This window comes from Ischnura elegans, chromosome 5, assembly GCF_921293095.1.
Source record: "Ischnura elegans chromosome 5, ioIscEleg1.1, whole genome shotgun sequence".
Classification (NCBI taxonomy): Eukaryota; Metazoa; Arthropoda; class Insecta; order Odonata; family Coenagrionidae; genus Ischnura; species Ischnura elegans.
Window position 1 is genome coordinate 32780603 of NC_060250.1, and position 23343 is coordinate 32803945.

General features: G+C 38.6%; 2 protein-coding genes across 6 annotated transcripts in view; one reads left to right on the top strand and one right to left on the bottom strand.

The window, feature by feature from the left end:
• Positions 1-23343, bottom strand: part of LOC124158676 (6-phosphofructo-2-kinase/fructose-2,6-bisphosphatase 2) — a 78808-nt gene that overhangs the window by 42493 nt on the left and 12972 nt on the right. The gene's annotated exons all lie outside the window — the stretch shown is intronic.
• Positions 6977-23343, top strand: part of LOC124158677 (tRNA pseudouridine synthase-like 1) — a 42542-nt gene continuing 26175 nt past the window's right edge. Inside the window, exon 1 of one of the 2 annotated variants that reach the window (XM_046533903.1) lies at positions 6977-7788. In XM_046533903.1, the coding sequence (XP_046389859.1) occupies positions 7715-7788 (74 nt within the window). In that variant the 5' untranslated portion in view covers positions 6977-7714. The remainder of the gene's footprint in view (positions 7789-23343) is intronic. The other variant, XM_046533902.1, reaches the window with a different exon arrangement.

Genomic DNA, 23343 nt, shown 5'->3' on the forward strand with positions numbered 1-23343 from the left:
GCAAAAAAAAACAATAGTGAAAGTGAAGTACCATCTGGAAAAAGCATAAAAATACGGGATGGTAAGGGATGAATCAAGCTAAACACCTGCATGAAGAACAGATTTTATTCGATAAATAAAATGAACGGGTCACTTTGCTGAACGTCTATACTATGATCTCAAAAACATTTTCACAGCGGTATATTACAGGGATAAGGAAAAAAAGCAACTTTGCTTTTTTTTCCTCTAGAAGAAATGCAGAAAATTCAAATCATTCCATTTTGAATGACAATAAAGTTAGTATTCACATTATGTCTTTAGGTATTATACACAAGAAAAAAAAATGAATATACAACACCGTGCAGATGTATAAAATAATACATCAATTTCCTGCCAACCAACACAAACTTCAGGAGTCGATGGAGAATGGAAACAATGATTGACAGATCGATGTGATTAATGTAAAAAATTGTACGTTGAAGCGAGAAGGGATGGCGGAGGTAGTCCGCAGAGGAAATGCGCCTTTGTAGTGCAAGTGGCAGAACACCTTGCGCTGCACATACTTCCCTTCTGGTTGTTACACGGAGAGTAGTGCTCGCCGGATGGGGCATAAATATACTGATCCTTGTGGGCCTATCATTAAAAGAAAGCTAAATTTCACATTTTAAAGCATACCAAAATTTCATATTTTAATAATTTATTAGAATGAATCATCAAAATTAGTTTTTGGATTTAAAGCTTGTAAGCTCCCTTCCCCTGTAAGGATAATGAGCACAAAATTTGATTATACAAAAACAACTCCAGTAATGGTTAAGCACAGAAAAAAATCCAAATACAGTTACTTCAATATGCCACAAGTGCTCAAAATAACTATTGCTTACGATATACAATAAAATAACATTCGATTATAGCTATTTTCCGAATATAGAGAGTACTCTCCAACCTTAAACTTAATTACTCACAGAAACGCAGCCAAGAAATGTTTTTAAAGTATTAATCAAATAAATTGTAAGCTAAAGAAAAAGTAAGAAGCTGAAAACAAGTCGCAATTGCATGATTAGTGGCAATCAATCACCCCCAATAACCTTCTAAATACCAAAGCTGACATTTCGCAATTTCAAAGTACTAAAATTATTATTAGTTCGCCTTGATACAATAAACACAAGAATAATCGCTCACAGGATCAGTCCTTCACCGACTTCTCAATTGACAATTAAATTGCGACAGATAATAAAATGAACGACGGTAATCAGTGAGCTTAAGAATACGAGCTACACGCACCTCAGAGAGAAAAGCTTAGAGGGGGGAAATATCCTTGGCGCTAATAAGGCAATCCCCTGAAGTTAGACTATAGAATTGACCTCGATTAACAATGAAAAAAATCAAATGCCACATACCCCTTTCAGCCCTACCGACATTTAATGCCCGCAGACGCAACACGAAAACCCGTGACCCCGCTACCATGATGCTGCGACGCTGATGGCTTTTAATGCATGCTGAGAGTACCTAATGTGGCCACCTCCCGCCGATAGATTTATAGCACGTGCCCGAGGCTGGATTCGAACACCCATGTGCGTCGAGTCGTGAGGGAACTACGGGGGGGGGGGAGTAATTGGGTCATAGATTTCGGAGTCTGATTGAATGGGGTTTCTCGAATGAAAATTTCACCGTCCTTAACCTATCCAGCGAGACGAAAATAAATGAGGCAGTATAGTTACGATGACTAGCGCTAACCTGAGAAATTCAACAGTGACGGTTTACCACTTGAAAATAAACATAAAGGAAAGTAATGTGTGGAGATAATTACGACATTTCAACAGAAAATGATAATAAAAAATGGAAAAAAATGTAATTCCAGGGTGAAAATAATTAATACGGGTAATAATTTGTCATTTTTTACTCGTCACGAATCAGGTAATTGAATTGACGCGACATCTTTTGGTTATGGTCATGAAGTGTTCACTAGCATTCGAAATTTATAGGGGCGACTACTCGCAAAAAGTGAATGCACCGGTAAGCCAAAAATTACTGCTCAAGAGAAACACCTCAATGTAAGTGATAACCAGATAAGCAGTTGAAAATCCACATCAAATTGGCATGAAGGATTCTCACAAATGTATCTTCTTCTTCTTCTTCTTCCTAGCGTTTGTCCCGCGCTATTGCAGGGTCCGCTTTTCTGCAAAGCCTTCTCCACTTGGCTCGATCCAGGGCGTCTACTGACGTGGCGTTGATGGTCTTCATGTCCGCCTTAATTTTGTCGAGCCAGCGCATCTTTGGTCGTCCTCGTGGTCGGCGTCCTTCAGTACTCAGCCGCATTGCTGTTTTGGCCACGGAGTTCTCATCACTACGCACCACATGCCCATACCACCGCAGTCGAGCCTCCCGCATCTTGTCTGTGATCGATGCAACTCCCATTCTTTTCCGAATGTCTTCATTCCTGATGTACAAATTTGATTCTCACAAATGTATAGTCCACACTATACTATGTTCAAAATAAAAGTTCAATTTTGATAACGTTATCAGCACCTTATCTTTGAAAATGCAATGGATATAAATTTCAAAGCAAACCAAGTAAAAAAATCTGTAGATTTCACACAGGAATCACTATTTTCGGGGGGGGGGGGGGGGGGGGGGGGGGAGATTATTTTCTAAAAAATAAGGCATTTAAATAGATTGCTCAGCCTTTATTTTCAGTCTCCATTGATAGGATTGACACCAGTATAAAAATAATAAGACGAAAATTTCAATCGTCTAGGCGAGTAAAAAACATAGTATGAGATCTTACTTGTCCTCTATATATTTTAAATATCTATTTTTTACATTAGGTCAAAAAATAAATCAATGAAGGCCATTATTCATCCAATATTTCAGGCTTATACTTATCATTTTACCTCAATTCCGTCGGCATGGTTAACAAGGACCCTGAAAGGCCAGAAGCAATATGCCAGTATTTATAAATGATGGCAAACTCGAAACCATGCATTACGGTGACGTATGCTTCCATAAATCTTAACAAGTGACATAACACGAGTATAGGACGGTCCCTCTCAGGACAGTAATTTACAGCGTATGGCCTACGAATGTATACTCAGCGACGTTCCACGCAGCAAGATTTGGGCGTTGTCTTCATGTACTACTCCCAGATCAGAGAAGCAAACACGCCGTCAAGGTCCTGTGGCAACAGCCCACTTAATAATCCCTCCCAGCCCTCGTCAATATTGAACAATGCGTTGAAGGGAGAATTACTGCCGACAGCCGAAAACCTAACACAATTGCTGATGGACAATGGACACTGCCGGACATTTTTTGACGAATCTTGAACTCTATTGTGGCATGTATTGAGTGTTCAAGTGCCTAATTTGCACTGATGGAGAACGAATCTACGGAAAAACGTATAAATTTCCTTTCTCATCGGAATTTTTTTCTTTTCTGAAGAAACATTAAATCATGGTTTCGCTAGTAGAGGGCTTCGTAGTTCCCATAGCGGCGAGGTTATTCCCTAACCTTCCCTTAGACACCTACCCCTTGTACGGAGGTTTCGTCGGGCTCTCATGGCGGTGATGCCTCCTATCATTCTTTTACCCCTCCCCACAGTCAGTCCTTCCCCTCTTGGGATGGCGCGGGCGTAAAAGTCTCGGACTTGGTTCCCGGTCTTCAAGAGTGTACCTCATGCGGGCCCACCCTGGGTGTCCGATTCCAATGATGGAGTAGGACACGAATGTTACGATAGGGTATCCACAAGTTGGCCTCTAAATGTGTTGTCATCCAGCGCGGATCCCATTGGGTTTACAAAAGTCGCCACTCGCGCCGCAGACGGACTAATTGCCCCGTGTTTCACGGGGAAATAGGGAATAATTAGGGGTGTTAACCGAAATGTATACGCATGATATTGTGATCTATACAATTCATAACTTTTCTATGCTATTCCTCGCAATAACAAACACTATACTGCAAAATATTGAAAAAAAGTGGATCGCATAGCACTCGTCAACGCGCCGCGGACATTTTTAAAACCGATTAAAGTGTCACGAGAAATCAGCCTTCTGTGGGTTGGAATTGGGCCACCTCTATGCTGTCCCCTAAAAGAGTAGGAGATGGATTGTAGGGACTAAAGGCCTGCTTAAAGTAAATAATAACAATATCATCCATACAGAAGGTACACTTAGAGTGGGATTCGAGTACCCATACCTCAATGGAGGCGTTCGTAGAAAAAATTAACACGAATCCTGGTGAAAACAGCGGGAAAATTAACGTGGAGTTAGGACGATTTAGAATTAAGGGTGAATTACCATGAAATTTTGGAACGCGCAGTGTTGCATTTACGTTTTTCGTCGGTTAGTGTCTTGCAGTGTACGTCTTTACAAAATTTTTTGGCCAATGTTTCGGTATCCTCTTATACCCTCTTCAGGGTTTGGTGCAATAAATATGATTCGTTCACAATTCTTTACTGCAAAATTACATAAAAATCATAGTCATTGCAGGCAAAACATATTCTTTGCGAAAAAGAAAAAATCCCAGGAAAACTTAGAAAATTATACCGAAACGTTGGCCAAAATTTCAATCAACGTTAAACATTGAGGTCAAAAGAAAGAAAACAAAAACTCAATGTTTTTTGTGCGTTTTGCAACCGTTTTATATTAAATCTAACCGTGAATTGTGGATGATTAAAAATCGGAATGAAAAATAAAATGGATACAATATGAAATTGATAAACTCCGGAAATGAAATCGATGTGGCTAAGAAACTGCTCCATTCAATTACAAAATTTGTTTGCAGCTGAGTGCAGTTATAGCTCTACAGAAGAATAATAGATGGCATCCAGTCCAAGATATTGTTTTCTGTCCCGAAGCAGTGAAGCTAATTTTGTGTTAATCCTCACTCATATTTACTACCATTTTTTTCTTTAAGCCACCCTTTAGTGGATTGGTATGCTTAAGTATTGCATCGGAGCTCGGACGCAAAAGGACAGTTAGCACTGTCAAGTTCTGTTTTCAAGCCATTTCATTACACACGGCGAAAAATACGACGGCAATAAAGCGAAATATAAGTACGAATAAAATATGTTTATAGATACATTGCCGGGAATTTTACGACGATGCTCGAAACGCAATCATTGGTTGCAAAACATATAAGATTTCTTCAGAGAATTTACGAGACGGTACGTTTAGTCGCAATGACGAGTATTTCATAAATCGTGCGAAACGATGAATTTTCATTGCGAATTCTAACAAATGGAATATATTTATAGCGACCTCGAGTCCCTTTTTAAGACTCACTCCCAACTAGATGAATCTAGTGCCCTCACAAACAATTTCCAAAGTTATTAATTAATTATCTCAATTGTCGAGAGCCCACCCTAAACAGTCAAATATTCGTCGTGTGAAGTACCCGAATCTTGAAATTCTTTAAATTATTATTGCACACATCCCAGAAAATATGGATAACTCATAAAAAAGGCGCCTTTAAAAATTCGTTTTAAAATTAAGGAATATCGAGGGATTGAAGTAAGATAGATATTGATGTGCGATAGCATAAAGTTCCAAAGCAGGGCAGAATAAAAGAAAACATACAATTACCGTGATCGAAGAATTATTACCAACATTGATTAAGCGTATACAAAACGCACCCACATGCTGCAGGTAGAGACTACTTTAAACCTATATTCTCAGAGAAAAATCATATAAAATAGCTAAATAAATTATTATATCTAAATTAAGACCATTACATGAAATGTCGAATATTACGGGCCAAAAAAAAAACCAAGTGGGCACTATTTAGAAAAAATCTCATTACCCACCACAATGCCTTCGAGTCTCAACAAGAATTATCCATATCTTCTCAAAACGATCACAAGTCAAATATGTCAAAGAAAGGGTCATGTTCATGTAGGAGAATTATCAAAATTTTCCCCGCAACTAGTATTTCAGGGTAACCATTCATTGATCACACTTATATCTTCCCAGAGATTTCCTCGAATTCGAGACTACTTCCACATTTTTCACACATTCTGACACAGCGTATTTCACAAAAGACTCGTCTTCACTAAACATACAACTGCAATGAAAAGAAACCTTAATAATCTCAAACGATTTAATCAGCAATCATCACAAAGTAAGAATTTATAAAATCATGAAGCACCACCTGAACGACATGTTGGAATAGAGGTGCTCAAATATCATAGTTGCATGAATGGTAAGAGAATTGAGAAAAGTCATTTTTTGATTTCAACAGCCAAAATGATTTTTGCAGAAATTGTCGCAATTTTCTCCGAAACATTACCCAGCTTTCCATGATTTCCAAAAGAGTGACCACACTGATCTTACATGTAGAAAAATCTCACTAAATGCTTTAAAAATCCCCGGAGAAAAATGAATAGTAATTAAGAACGATAAGAAAAAAATATTTTCACACAAGGAGTCCGAATGTAAAATTAGTAAGCAGCTGCAGTGGGTCTCAGACAACCGCCAACTGAGCTGAACAAAATATCAAGACTGCCAACGATATGGATCGTTTAAAAAGCTCTCTGCACTCCCTGAGAATATCTTCACACATGAAAGTAAAACGGAAGAAACAAGCTTACTCCCAAGAGGCTCAGAGGGAGTCGAGGGAGTAGAATTTATCCTCCCAAGGACAGAACAGCTCTAGCGATACAACCGTTGACGTAGCAATAATCAAGGCCGAAGAGCTCTGTGGTCCGCATTCAAAAGATGAATCTCGGAGAATCATCATGACGGTTACCGTCTCACGATATTAAATCACAAAATCGTAAATAATTTTAACTAATCAGGGCGAAATGATGCAATATAACTTAACAAAAATGAAAAAAAAATCCACATAGTTTCATTATAATTAAAAGGAAACTTAACCAAGAGTGACGATAAGAGTTTCTTTGGACAAAAAAGCGCAACGTAGCATTACTAGCAAAATGTCAGTGACGTCAGGGTAAAAAATATCACGCAAAAGACGATTGTCGGCTCAGTTATAAGACATGCAGCAACTTGAATGGTGTAGCTTCATAAGGAAAAGTTCGTTTTTGAGTTAGCCTGATGCCATTGGAGAATAAAAACGAAAATTCCCAAAGATCTGACGAACTACATTGGACCACAGATCTAGTGTCTCATTTTAAATAGAGGGAAAATTTTACACTGAAATCACGAAACTTAACATCCTGAAGGAGTGAAATGAGGTGTCGTTCAGATCTGAGCGACGGACACTCCAGACCAAAGACTGCAATCGCAACGCAAACCGCCGCCTCGCGAAAAAACGTAAAACGAGAAATTGGCAAAAAGTGAAAAGGAAAAAAACAAACTGCATGTTTAGAGTGAAACGGGCAGAAATTGGACTCAATGTTAATTGGAAAGATAGCAGCCATCAAGAAACCCAGCGTGGAGTACAGAGGATTTGAGCAGGTGCTGCAGGGAAGTATGTGAAGATGTGGTCCTTTCCCGTGTAATCGAAGTGATGAATTTTCTCAGATTTTCAACCGGTGACTGGTCCATTAAAACTGGGGTTTCGGGTGAACACACAACCTGATGACGATGAATGATACATACCTCACATACCGGCAGAAATCCCAGAAAAAGCCAACCACAGTTACGGCTACACGGATGACTCCCCACAGTAGGTTCAACGGCGTGATGAGGACTATTCTCGGATTTCCGTCATCAAACGTGCTGCTGCATAAAACCAAAAATTACAATATTCCCTACAGCCGCAACTGGATCAAGAGCTCCTCATGGACACAAGTTGGAACACAAGATTATTATTCAAGGCCAAAAGTAGAGCTTCATTTTGTTCGCAAGACCTGGTGTGAGTAAACGTTTCTTTAATTATTTTAACCAAAATTTTGTTTACACCATCTCCTTCGATAAACTAACAACTTGCCATAATATAACAGATACGCCACTAGCATGCTCATCGGCTTTTAACTTTTCTGAATCTCATAACAATTTTGAAAAATAAAATGCTAAAGTAATACTTAGCGAGGAATCTCGTTAAAAGTAGCATATAGAAGTAGTAGTATAGATATTGCATAGTATATTAAGACCTTAAACCTAATAAAAACGGGAATAAAAACTTTAAGCCTCCGTCTGTTAAACCATGAGATTAAGTTTGGCATTATTTATCTCTTAAAATCGCTGAGCGCGGAGAGGTGATGAATAGACAAGGTAATTGCACGGTTCCAATGGACAAATGTGAATCGCACACACTTCATTTCTACCTCCACTTTCTTAATTCCTAAGGGAAGAGGAAAATACCTTTGCGGAAAGCAGATAAAAAGGTGTTACCAAAGCGATTTCTGAAATTGATACTTCGAAGCTGAAGAAATAGCTGAATGTACCACTACATAACAGAATCATAACATTCGATGAGCATTAAAAGAGGTAAATTTGGACTGACATCTAATAATTTTTAGGAAATGGCGTCTATCGCACGATGCACCAACCTGTAAGGAATCACTTTGACACACGAATGTTTCACGCAAAGGACAAATCGAATGAGAAAAAGATCAATTCCATGAAATAAATATCCTTAACATACTCCATATATATTAAGAATAAGACAGAGCCTCTGTCCTAGGAGAAAATTCCTAAATTTATACAGGTATTTTGGGACTTTAAAGAATAATAATAAATATAATTATTGAAATATAATAACTCATAATTTATTCCTGCGTTCGTCTAATTATTATATCATATAAAACTCACGTAATAAAGAGAGGTTCCGCATTTAGATATTTTCTCATACACAGGCACGAATTAACAAAATGGCATTTCTGCGGCGTAAAACGAAATAAGAACACAATTTATTGAACCTCTGACAGAGAACACGAAATAGTAATCCATATTCATGTGAATCAATTCGAAATAAAGAAACACTACGTAACAAAAAAATGCCAACGGTAAGTACGAGAATGAGGTGATGATCTGTTAAACTTTCCCCGCCCTGACTCTAGATAAATCCTACGAAATAATCGAACCTTCTAATTTTGCCAATCAAACACAAGAACGGCATAACAGAATAGATTTTGAATATTAACTCTAAGGAAAACCTCTTGTAAACAAAATTTTTCCGGCATAATACAGCTACCAATCTTGTGAATCAAGGCTTGCAGTGTATATACCCCCTCAAATATTTTCTGCTAGTTCTAATCGTATGACATGCGATCAACAAGATGCACACCTATTCCCAACTAAAACTCCCAATAGCGCAATGGCTTATGAATATTTCTGCAAATTTAAAATTCGCAGTAACAATAAATCCTCTGTTATTTCCGCATATTAAAAGATTAAGTACGAAAGCAAAAAAATCGAGAGAAAAGGTTGAAGGTACGATTACCACGGAGATAAAAGTCTCCACACATTTATCTTCGCGACAGTTTACACGCCGTTTATCACTCTGAAACGCAAGAGATATTTGAAACAAACGAGCGATAACGGCTCCCATTCCAACTGGAACAAATACAAAATCATCTTTACGACCCCAACGTGAAAAATTATCGAAAATGATTGCTCCTGAAACAAAAAAGTAGATATGAGAAACTAAAGTTGTTTACCGCAAACATAAAAACGACCTAAATCCTACTTCGCAATGACGTCGGCGCCAAGAGTCACCTAACAGGCTAAAAACTGAAGATTAAAATTTGGATAGCAATCTAGGAACCCAAAACCGCTGGCTCTACGTTAGAAGTGGAAAAACAGTAAAGCCCTCGGCATTAATTACTAGTTTATTTAGTGTCTACAAAGAGCACTAATAACAGCTCCCCAAAAATCCGACTAAAAGAACAATTACCACGAAGTAAGCATAAGCACAGAGTATACAGAGAGGACAGAGGGCGCCCCAAGCTGTAATGGCAAAATGCGCTTCCGGCCATGTTCTAAGCGCGTTAATGATCCCAACCATCCCAACCATCGAGCCTTTTAGCGTGGTTTGAAGGGTTAAGGCGTGAAATCCAGGATCTTATTCGTGTTTAAAAGTGCGAATCGCACACAAATTTCATTATTTGGTGAGCACTAAATGCGATGGCGGATAATGAAAGGCGAGGAAAATACACTAGGTGTTCTGCAATTGATTGCAAGAATAACTCAGGAATGCACAAAAACCGAGCTAAGTTTTTTCCGTTTCCCGAAAGATCTCGCAAGGTAAGTTTGAAATTATTTATGGTATTAATATTATTTATGTTCCCATAATTGGACAACATCATGAGATTCGATGCCATTGCTATATTTCAGTGCACCATCTAATGCTGCCTTGTAAAAGATTGGTATCGTTGAGATATCAACTAACCTATGGTGAGGATTAAGGAGCAGAGTATTAATTTCTTGAATTTTTACATTGGATTTCTACATTACATCTGAATTATTGGTTATGGATTTCATCATTAGAAGCCAATGTTAAGCATAGTAGAAAAATGGCAGACCTGGTAAATACAGGCTCTACTCATACTTCAAGCCTCATTAGCTTCTTTGTAGCATAATTTTGTGTAAAAAATCGACTTTGCTTCAAGTCTTCTGCTTACGTAAGATTTTAAAGTCTGATAAATACTCGGAAGACCACGGCTATTGACGCGTTTGACACCCTGCCACTTGTGCAAAGGGAAAGGTATATTAATAATGGGGGAATAACTTTCCGCATATCGGGTTCAACTCCGAAGGATAGATGGGCGTGGGAATAACGATTATGATCGGGAAATAAAGCACAGAGTTCCTCACTGTATATTCAGGGAATCGGCCGTGGACGTGATGATTGCGAATCAGTGAATGGTATATTTAAATACGCGCCATCTTTTGACGTGCTTAGAACATGGCCGACGCGCGCATTCCGCATTACAAAATTTAAAGGGAGAAAGTAGCTTTTGTCCTCTCTGTATACTCTGTGGCATAAGTGTTTGCGATAGCAAAAAGACAGGGAAAACTGGATAGGAAAATCGTGTTCCAAGAGTACGCATAAGACCTCTATGCCAAATATTTTCAAAAACAATACTAAAAAATCGTTGACTAGGGAGAAAATTCTTTAATACTTTTTTCACAAACAAAGAGAGGAACTTCCGCGTCGTAACATATCAACCAGTCTTCGCCTGGTGGAATCGGCGTTGGTGAATGTAAACACACTAAAAACACCGCGGTCAATAAACACCACGGGTGCTGCCATCTACCGCCTTCGTCCCGAACTTCCAAGCGCCTCACGATTGTGACTGCGGGAACTATTTTGAAACTCACTGAATTCGAAGTTGACTTAGAATTGATAATGTCGCCTTTAAAATTGGCTCAGCGAAGTCATCTCTGTCTTCGCTCAATTCTGGGTTACTGCGCAGGAATGGGAAACATTTATGACATATCAGGTGACTGCCATTGTGTCGAAACTGCCCGTGAACACGACTGCCGGAGTAGCAAATGGGCGTGAAGGTTTCATAAAACAGAGATCCAGGTCTTTCACCTCAAACCTTATACCTTCACACACGTGAAATACGCCAGTTATAATAAAATAGTATACAGCAATTCGTGGTAAGAAAGTAAATAAACCAAGAAAACAAACAGTTACCACTAAATGAACTCCATAAAAAACACTACTTTTGATCATAATCCTGTGACAAGTAAATAAATCAATGCCAAATACCATAAAATGGGACTGAAAAAATGCGTTGACAATGAAAAAAAACATTGAATAGTCGTGCAACGGAGCAGTATAGAAAGGTAAGAACCTATTTCGACCGTGGAGACATTGAGCATTCTTAGAACGATGATGTCCAGTAACAACTTGGCCCTCCCCGTCCATATTTGCTGGAATATTCTTTACTTTTTTATTATGTCGCGTGTGAATATACACTTCAATATGTTACCAGCGCTTCTTTGTCTAGATCCGCCCCAGAATCTGAGTTACAAATTAAACGAAGGTGAACTCGCTTTCACACTCTGAAGCCGTCAAATTAATTTTCATAGGCCAATGAGAAGAAGAAAAGCATTCACACTTTAAAGTCATCATCACCATCTATATGCAACTTTCATTCTCCACAATAGTAGAGCTGTGCAGCGCAAAATAAGCCATAGGAAACAGAAAGTATTAAAAAGTCTAATTTCACCATTACAAAACCAAGGAATATGAGGGACGTAGTCGACATTTATACTATTTCATCTATTTTATACAGGTGGCATCATTGACATTTTCTACGAAACGCACTCGATAAATTCTCTACACTAAAGAATTTTTATTCTAGCAGGACGTCAGCGATTACGGATTCAGTACATCAATGTCTATACTTGTAATTGCAAGTCAAACCTGAACCACAGTTGAATACTGTTCACAGAAAATTATGTAAAATACTTGAGAGAAAAATATCCTTTTACATTTGCCATCCCACAAAAATCTTTAAATTGGTATTTCACTAAAATTCGATAGTCAATGCACCAAATAATTCCATCGAAAACTGAAGTATTACGAGCAATAAACAGATAAAGATTTTAGGAAAAATGATATTTTTGCAAAATTGCATTGCCACCAACAAATGAAGCCCCTCCTCCCCTTTACAAGAAATCATGGTTTTCCAGCAATGAGTTCCAACAAAGCTCAGCAGGCATTGTTAAAAAGTTTTACTCTCCGGGTGCTTAAACCATGATTTTTTATTTTTCTCGAAACTTCACCTTCGGTAATTATCTGATTCTTGCACTCACGTCTTGACGTGTCATTTATTATGAATGTCACATTACAGACCTTTATCATACTGCCGCAAGCAATGCAGACACGGTGTTATTAAGTTTAGGTTATCTAAAACAGTTGATTGATTCATCACAATGATCTAAAAATAACAGAATTCGCATAATTAGACAAAACGGTAGCTTACACAGCTCTTTCAGACATTCCATTATGTATGCTCTCTATAATCACGTTCAATGGAAGACTTTGCACCAAAATTGCGACGGAATAAGAACTTCCGTTTATCATGAGACATAATTGCACAAGGAATTCCATCTTATGAAAGTACACATCGGAGAATAACTAATAAAGTTACCAAGGAAACGAGAATCCTGAGACGGCTTGAACGCTATACCACCTCAATAATTTCTATAATAATTATAAACAACGATGCAACAAACTAGACACTTTATGGCGTAAATTTACAGTCACCAGCTGAAGTAAATGGCAAATGAGGAACCGAAGGCAATTTCTAAACACATACGAACGACTAATTAGAACATTCAAATGCAAAAGATACACGAAAAAAGCTGGGAACACAGTTCCCAGTCGAGTAATCAGCTGTAAGGAGATAGGAAAGATAGAAGAGTCATGAGCTAATACCTAAAGAGAAAAAATATATCAAGCGATAAGGAAAACACAGTAAATCACAACCACTGGAACAGAAAATTTTCACACGGTCCACCGCTTACTCCGACGTTTCACAAGGCAGATAGGAAAATACTCCACAAAACCTAAAGTCACTCAGTGGTCCAAAGTATTTTATGCAGCCTAGATTGAATATGCCTTTCTCACCGACTCTTCGGCGATCGCCATGCGAAGAAGAAAATCAAGTGTCTCGAAGAGATCGGTGCTCAAATAACCGCAAGAGTGTTTTCTGATTCGTTGCATTGCCCAAAAAAATCTAGGGCTACCCTGTGCAGAGGCATATGACACATTCGCACGAAAGCGAATGTAGTTCATACTTTTTTTATTTCTCACAAAACCTTGCGTCATGAATTCATTCATTTAAAAGATAAAATTACGGTATTATACGTCATTTTGTCAAAACTACACCACTCGTCCAAACTCCTGAAAATAGATTAACCACCTTAGCCTTTCTCCGTGTAACGAGGACGATATAAAGCCTAACGGCAATGAAATCGATATTCCTTTACTATTTTTCCTCATAGCAAGTGTACGATTACAAATCTACAGGGATAGAGAACAATCAAAAAATATTAGAAAGTAAAAACCATTCACATTCAGCCGATCGAAATGTTATAATGCTATACGAAAAAACATGAACCTATGCCACTAATAACTTCTAACAAATAGTAACAGTAACAAAAATAAAAATTATTGGAGATGACACGGAAAAAAATTCCTTCCCAAAAATTATGAACTAAAACTGGAAGGGTATAACATTCCTGAGTACCATCTATTATCTTAGTCACATAAGGATGCAAATTAGACAACACTAACAGTTAATAAGTCGAAAAAATATGAAGTCATTCTACCAAGTATTTATTTAAAATGATGATAGCCATTAATGCTGGCTTGGAGGTAAAGCGCATAGTCTGTTTAAAACAGCATATTCTAGCTCATTTGAGGCAGGACATTTTTCAATAACGCCTAACTGGATGCACCACGATACTGTATCCTTTGCGCGAGTACATATGAACTAACGACAGGCATGCATAAAGAAAATTGACAACTTGTGAGACAGGAGTGAATCTATATCTGACGACAGTTGAAACCAGAGAGACGAGCAGAAATATTTGCCGAGACGGAGGGAAACTGATCAACCACAAGCTCGGAAGACTGACCATATACCTATCGCCAAAAAGATGAGACTGCGCTCTCGAAATCTACTTGCCATAGGAGGAGATTGTGCAAATCCGCTAAAGACGCTTTCTTAGCCATTCCGGGCGCAAATTGGGTCAAGTGCGTCCTCCGTCAGTGAGGAGTTGAAAATGAAAACGCGGGACGGTAGACCTTCGCAGAAAAGCAAGCACACGAGCCTAACCTCACCGCCTTGTACCACAGAGCCCTCTCCAAGGTAAACTCATTCAGGAGTAGGCCCTCAAGCACCCAACAATTGGCGAAATAGTCATCGCCACCGATGCCCACGTAATCCGGATGCCAATCCGGAAAGGTCACAGCGCGCCCGAAATAATTAGGGGCGTAGGGAGTGGTGTATCAAGATTCACAAAAAAGCCCACACGTAAAAAAATGCTCATAACCCATATCTACCCACCTATGAAAACCCATTGAATAATTCGTACATTCATCTACCTCCTCATTACTATACAATAGTTGGCTTTACGTAAATAATCACCAGGAGCGTCTGTCATTTACGCTATGTTTCGACGGCCAAATTCAATAATAAAAACACTAGTTTTCTGACATCAAGACATGAAAAAGAATGAAATGAACATTCTAATTGTAGTAGAAAGATGATTTAAAATATGCATTCAGATAACTGCATAAAAATCCATGGATTCTTTATCAAAACTACACGCGTCGTCGATTGTTTTCACGTGGCCCATAACGATTCATGATTATAACTAACAAGGATTGAAGGTTTTAAGTAAATAACCTCTTTCGTAGGTTCTCTAAAAACTCAAAAGCGCAATAAATCCTAATATGCAGTCTATGCGACGCTTACTAATGTGACGGAAAATTATTTGTGGAGACAGAAATGAGAAGGTCAATAAGCAAAATTGAATGACTTGGGACCAAATTGAATTACCAGCACACACTCATAATTAGCCTTGATGATCTACCAAAGGGCGGCTAATAGGATAATTCAAAATTTAGAAGTTAATATACAGCGAATTTTCCTTAACAAAACGAATACTCATTCCCGTAAAATGTTATGGAGACAACCGCGAACTATACAGCGATGAGCCAACGGAGTGTCCCGCAACTGCACTTGAAGTGCGAACATTCAACCTAGGCTCACCACTTGCCCTCGGAGGATCTTTTGCACTCCGTCTACTTAAAACTGAAGTAGGCGATACCTGACGAAATATTGAATTACGGAAAAAAGTGCAAACGCGTTATTTTTCATACGATTTAGGATGCACTCGAATTTCAATACTGGATTTGACACGGAAGTCAACATCAAGGGCAGTCAAACATTCGCTAGTTCGAAGTCAAAATACAGTTAGGTGTGAAATAAATAAATTTTGTGAAAAAAATATACATCACTCAAGTGTCTTTGAGCCAGAACCGCGACCACTGACTCCATGGAAGGCGAAGAGCATCGGACATTTGCCAATCCGAGAATAAATAATTTAGATATTTCATCAGGAAAGCATTTAAACGTAAGTTAATAAATAGGGGCGATATTGATTAATAATAAGTATTGGGGAAAACATTGATAAGTAATAGAACATTGAAACTAATAACAAGAAGCTCGTGGGTCCCAATGGAACCAACACTTGGAAAAATCCCTCCGTTGTCAGCACCGACGTACAAAATTTCGTTGCTGATAGGTATGATTGCGCGGGAAGAGGCGAGTTAAACTACAGTCAGCTTCACTGTGACTTAATTTATAAAACTATTCGACCAAATAATGTCACAGTGGGCGGTAAAACAATTTTATGATTGAAAATTTTATGATTGAAAAACGGAGTTTCCATGAGACTACTAGAGCGTAAGAAGACCTTTGAAAGTAAGAGAATACGAATTGAAATTAGTCAGAGAAAAAAACACGAGGTAAAACGTCGTCAAAAAAAGAAACTCCAATCTCCGTCTGAGTTCAATCCACGTGGTAGGGTGGATGGCTTCCGATGGAAAGAGCACGTGGAAGCGGTGTGCGACTCAGATAACCCCGGGTAAAACCGCGAGGAGCGAAGAACGGAAGCATTCGCTTAGAAAAAGAACAATCGAACCGAGGTGATTAACCGGAAATTCCGATGTGCTTATTGGCTTGAACGACACCTATCAGTATCGACAGATAAGACCGGTTTTTCGCCGATATGCTATCTTGAAAAATGCGGAAAGCATAGCAATTTCAACCAGCATAACGATATATTGACGACTGTCTCTCCACTCGAAAAATAAAGAAGTTGGGAAGCGATTGCATTTGCCAAATTTACTCAATTAAAGCGTTTTTAAGTACTTCGACGAATACAGGGCCTTTGGGGTACCTTTATAGATACAATAAAATACATGGGTTTACTGTAAGGCCTGGGTGCTATCCATAAAAGTCCATCAATATACTGTAAAAGACATTTTACAAACACGGTTTGTGTGTATAAATCACAGATTAAAAGTCATAATTTAATGAAAAAGAGATGGCAATTTTCCAAAAATTCATTTAACAAAGCACGACACGTTTCGACCGTCAGCAGCTCGATTCTGTAAATGTGATATGGCCGTCACAAGCGGATTTCGTCAATGTATTCACGGCTTTGACGCTGGAGCGATTCTGAAACTTTATAGTGACGTCACTCTCACAGCCGCGTCCGTGGAAGTATTCACGCCCAAGAGGGCCCGTGGTAGCTTCGTCGCGGCAATGCGCTCTAATTTTTCATTATGAATTTACGCTGTGATTGATAATTAATAGCACATTATTAATTAATTACGATGGTGGCTATTTCATATTGTCACTTCCCATAAGTAATATGTATTAAAAACAAATAAAAGAAATGCGTAAAGTTAAATTTACATTCGCGTCGTATTTAAATTGATTGGCCTTCATTGCGATTGAAGTTGGTGGGAAGTTAAACCTTGCGCTGAGGGTTTGACAATTATCTTATAATTGTGCATCTTCTAGAATGTACAAGTAAAATACTCACAACTTAATGTTCATAATAATTTGGAGTAGAACCAACGGTAAAAGTATTGTGCGGTACTGAATGTTATCAGATTTGTTTAATATTTGTTTCGTAAGTTCAAGCCTTCGATTTGTTTTTATTAACGAGAATGGAGGCTCTTTACATACCTCCGCTACTGTTTCATGAGCACCAATGTCGACGGAGGCAATAGATGCACATACTTCGGCGGCAGATACGCGATATCAACAATCCCTTCGAGACGTGAGATTGGCGATGGATCACTGAGTTCACACCACGATTAATTCGTAGACGTTTAGATGGCTTGCCGGGGCATACTTTAGTACGTTAAGATAAACATTGATCATCTATTCCATCACTTCCATGCATTATTGCTGCCGTTCAGTAACACGACCAACATGATTCGTTTTTCTGTTGACATTATAGAAATACTAAGACATGTAAACATCTCGTCCTCTAGCAGAAACTGTTGATAATCTACTCGTATTCGCGCCAGAAACATTTTCATCAGTTTAAATCGTGAATATAGTGGCATGTGCTTGCATAATCAGACATGTATGTATACGCACCACAGCGCATTTAAAATTATGTACTGAAATGATGAGAACAGCTCAAACGCATACGAGAATGAACCATAAAATAACACTTGCTCTCATTACGCGTAAGCATTAGCTCCATATTATGAGGAAATTAGAGCTAATTGTGCAATTACGAGCCCGCTACGTGATAACTGACTTTGATACGCAGCACTTGACAACATATAAAAGAGGAAATGTCCAGTTTATAGCTATATACTAATTAAACAACCGTAACTTATCATTAATAGGTACTTTTAAAAGAAAATACCTCACTCAAAATTGAGTAAAGAAGTATTATTTACTTTGGGAGTGAATATTCCAAGGCATTGTATATGTTTCTCTATGGTAACTGAAGTTGCAGTTGGCCGCTGAAGTAAGTTTGTATCGGAGATTCTGATTCGTTCCTCGCGTCCGCACAGCTACCAACATAAGAAACTGAAGTGATCGTTCGCAATCCGTCAAACATCTCACGACACAGGCTTACAGGATCGCTTGAACGTCTTTCACGGTGAGAGGCGTGAGAACTCCACTGTGGTTCGAACCACGCGAAGCACAGGTATGACATTTACAGAATCGAGCTGCAGGTCATTGTAAAGTACAAAATCGTACTTGACAATGACCTGACGGTCAAAACGAGTGTTATACTTTATCATCTCTCTTTTTCATTAAATAAGGATTTCATTCCACAACATCTCTCCTGCCTCAGTTACTTTTAAGATTCATAAGATAAAATGATATTAATAAGTTATCTGGATTGTCGCGTACGATTGGCATAATCCAAAATGAGGGCATTTTGGAATCTAGGGTGGGTATGGGTATGGGTAAAAAAGTACACAGAAGCATGATGTGAAGTCGGCGGCATAAGTTAGGCAGAAAGATAATCTCGACTAATGACACGCGAACCCATGTCAACATTTTCAGTTTATCATCGTATCTGGATTGCAATACGATAATAATTCGTCCCACTCGAAGCAACGAGGAAGTGGTTTAAGAATAAATGTAATGGCTTTTTCAACGAGGGCTAACATAAAGATGCAAAGATAACACGAGTCCACATGATCCGAAACAATATTATCTACTACGCGCCAAGCACACGTAAAGCCTGAATAAATACAAAAAAAACTAGCCAACCAAGAAGGACGATAACAACGGCTGAGAGAGACGGAAATCTCAATTAACAAACACGACTCGAAATAATCAACGCAGCCATAAAGGTAAGGAACTTGTTTCGACATAAACAACTGAACTTGTGATATTCTACGCGGATCAAAGTCAATTCTCATGAAGAACATTCTGCAGAGACACTGATGCCTTCGGAATTCAAAGACATAAAACTGAAACGCCTATCCCGGTAAACATTTTAATACATCGGCCAAGTTTAAAAATCTTAAAAATTGAAATGCGATACAAGAAAAAAGGAGTATCCAATCGCAGCGAAAAATCAATGAAGTTACTCACCGTCATGATTATTGGATACGCCTAGCGTGAATGAGATAACCAGACACTTGTTGATGACTTATGTGAATGATGGAGTGAATACAATAATGAGATCGTGATGTATTACAATTACGTTTCGCACTTGAAATGATAAAAGGACAATGCATCAATCGGGACTGAGTTAAAAAAAAAAACAAAACCAACAACATAATTTTAATAAAAATAATGCAGGAACATTTCATAAGGGAGCCAATAAAGTTATTAACCATCAATAAATAATTTCAAATCAAACATAGTTACATCGTATGTGGTGTGCATACAGTACAGTTACACTCGAGTAGCCACCGGTTCCCCTAGAACAGCGTTGCGGTGTTCTGGTTCCCCTAGAATACCGCAAATACAACTAGACTTTTAATTTGACTTCCAGCCAAGTTCGTCAAAACAATGCGAAACAATGTACCATAAAATGAATTGTACGATTATACGATTCTAAACGTAAAGCAAAATATCCCCATGGAGTAAATAAGAATCATTGCAAAAGATAATTAGAGCGACTGATCGGATCGCATCATCTATTTGACACTAAAATTATCACTCCCGTCACTAAACAACACTCCTTATTATATGAAAGTCCCCTCACTCTTCGAAGGGTGATATTGTTGACTACTGCACAGTTGCACATCCCTAACCACTCTGCCCCTGATACAACGCAACACTAATCACGACCCATCAAAGTTTTGTCAAGCGAACTCCGGGGCAACTAATTACGACTTTCGAAAAAGAAATCATGATTGTTCTTGAATGGATATGAACGTGATACACGGGGAATTCCCGTAAAAAATCGGCTGAGGCTCGCGTATTAGCTCAAAATATTACCTCTCCCCTACAGTATAACTCATTAAATGTGCAGCATCAGTTAAAACAATGCATCTACACAGTACCCAGCAAGCCACCAATAAAGGTGTGTGACGGAAGGTATTTGGACAGCAGCCGTGAACAAAAAAGGAAATACAGGTACGAAGTTCCTAAGTCCCTTTCTTCTTTTCGGAGGAAAAACAAATCCCTACATTACTTCATCAGTTCGGCAAAATGTCTATTTTCACAAATAGTAAATATTACACATTTGACACCAACGTTATATAAAATACAAATTTAACCCGCGAGTATGAACTCAAATTGCACCGTGCGAAAAATAAGACGTTACATACATAATGCCCCAACCGGGGTACCCGCATTTATGAGTTAGGGCTTTAAAATACAAAATCTTTACAAAAAAGTGTCCTTCAATAAAGTAATATGTCGTACGTAAATTCCGATAACAAACAATTATTACCAATACAAACACAAATGATGCGAAAAAGGTGGTAACTTTTGAAAATAGAGGCAGCACTGACTTCACCGCGCACAAAATCGCTCACTCCTCGCAAGCATAGGGCATGGCATTTAATGGCATTAAATTTAATTTAATTAAAATGGAAAGTCGCTTGAATGAACGTCAATTTTAAATTTAATCACCGATTCCCATCGCTTCGTATCCATTGCACCAATTATATTGTTTCTTCCAACTTCCTGGTGAGATGAAAACAAACACGTGAACCCGTAAACATGTTAAAGCGTAAACATTCTGGCACCACCTTATACGAGTTAATATTTGAAAACTGATCCATGGAAGAATTCTACCATTGAGAGCTAGGTAGAGTACGAAAATATTGGTTGTTTATCATTGCCATGCGGCAATGATATTATGATTGGTGTCCAAAGAGACTAAAAATTCGTAAATTTTAACAAACACGGTATCAATCACATTTTTGGCAGCCCTTGTCAAAATGTATGAGATTAATGATTTAATTTTTATCACATAAGATAAGTGTAAACCTGGAATAATAATATTCGCAGATAGGGAAGAAAACCAATTATCAGTAAAAATAGATAGCCTTCCAACTAAATCAATTTTACAACTTAAATGGTGCTGCATCAATGAGTTTATTAATGGCGAATAAAATAATAACATCAATAAATCATTTTGTAGAGATATGCACATGCATAAATGTCCTATTCTTTAACTGTGTGTCAAACTCAACCCAAGAAAGCCACAAGTGGATGCAATGAGGTGAGCATAGACGAAATTAATACGATGTGACTGGCCAATGAGTGCGTCAATTGACGCGATAAGTCAAGGCGAAACGCTTAAAATCACAACTACAGACAATGAACTACGAAACCGCATTTTTAAAAAATTCCTCAAAAATAGTGGATATCGTCACGCAAATACGAACAAAACTATATCCCGAGTGAGACAGAAAACAAGGAAATGACACCAGCCCGTAGTCATCACGACGAATAAAAATTCTGAGAAGCACATAAAAATCGATGGGATGGAACTGCAATTGAAACCATAAGTCTAGCAAAGCCTAGCGATCCGAAGCGAAAGATAGGAATAGAACGCAGTTGTCTGAAGAGTACCATGACCGTGAAGAACTCACCGAGCCTGCACGAAACGTACGCAAAAAATATCCGTAATTGCGAATGCCTTCATACCCAGCGATGCGAAGATTTCAGCCGCGAAATGCATTACCTGAACCTCATAAAAAGAGTCAAAACGAGAGAACCAGTTCCTCTCCTCAATTGACAAATTTCAAAATGAAATAATAAGAAAAAATGAAATGCCATTCATTAAGGCCGTTCTACACGGTACACGGAATTGCGCAATCTGACGTATATGCGAAGGCGCAATCAAAATTGCGTCGTGTATAGCGGTGAATTGCTAGAACACATGCGAGACGGCAAAATAGCCCGTTCTAATTTCGTTCATGCATTCGCGCAATTCCACGCAATTTTAGAAATTAATGCAGCTCTGACTTGCGCAATTCCGTGCCCCGTGTAAAACGGCCTTTATAGTTGGAGTTGACGTTGGTCAGCAGACCACATCCCTAAACACGTTACCCCTGAAATCTCGCAACCCAACTTACGCCCCTGCACAGTTTTGTCTAGCACTCCCTGGGGCAGCTCATCGCGACTTCCGAACATATTAATAAATAGTGACTGACTTTACCAGAACATGATGATTTACGAAGTTTAGACTCAAAAATCAGTAAAAATGAAAGACGGTCGTCTACATCAAGCACAAATAACTCCATTATTAATTATTAAATGATGAACTTCAAACTTAACTACAGAAACGCACCAACCTTGTTCTTTTTATCGTACACTTCGACGTAATTTCAAGCATACACGGAAAATTGAAAGTCAATGGTAGTTTCAAGACCAACGACAAAAATACCCAGAAAACTGAGTAATGGGGAAAGGGCGGGCCTCACGGTGATACAGTTTTTTCGATGACGTTATCCTTGTTAGACAGTTTTCCGCGAACTCCAGACTCAATTTTCGACCAAAATATCATTTCCTGGTGAGCTCGTATTTCCTTGCGGATCGCATTCGAACCTCAAAAGATCCGACTACCCCCAGAATACTATAATCCCCATGGCAACCTAGCACGACAGCGAGCGGTATGTCCCCCCACCGCAGATGAGAGTATGACATCGTAGCAGGATGTGCAACAGAGCGCTAAACCGAAACCGCGGCATAGACCTTGAAAACTCGGCGGAATTGCGCCCGCAAACGAACTGGTTACGTGCCACAAGTAAGAGAAAATAACATGTAAGAAGAGATGAGGTAATTTACTGTGTACGTGCGCATGAACACGATATAAGATTGCCACAACCACAGAACACATGTCGACCGACGGATTCTAATTTTTTTGGGGTTAACGGGCAGGAACTTAATAGTCGAAAATCTTTCTAAATACTACGTATTACCAATAAAGTTGATTCTTCGTAATAATCACCAAAAAAAAGTTTCAAAAATACTATTCA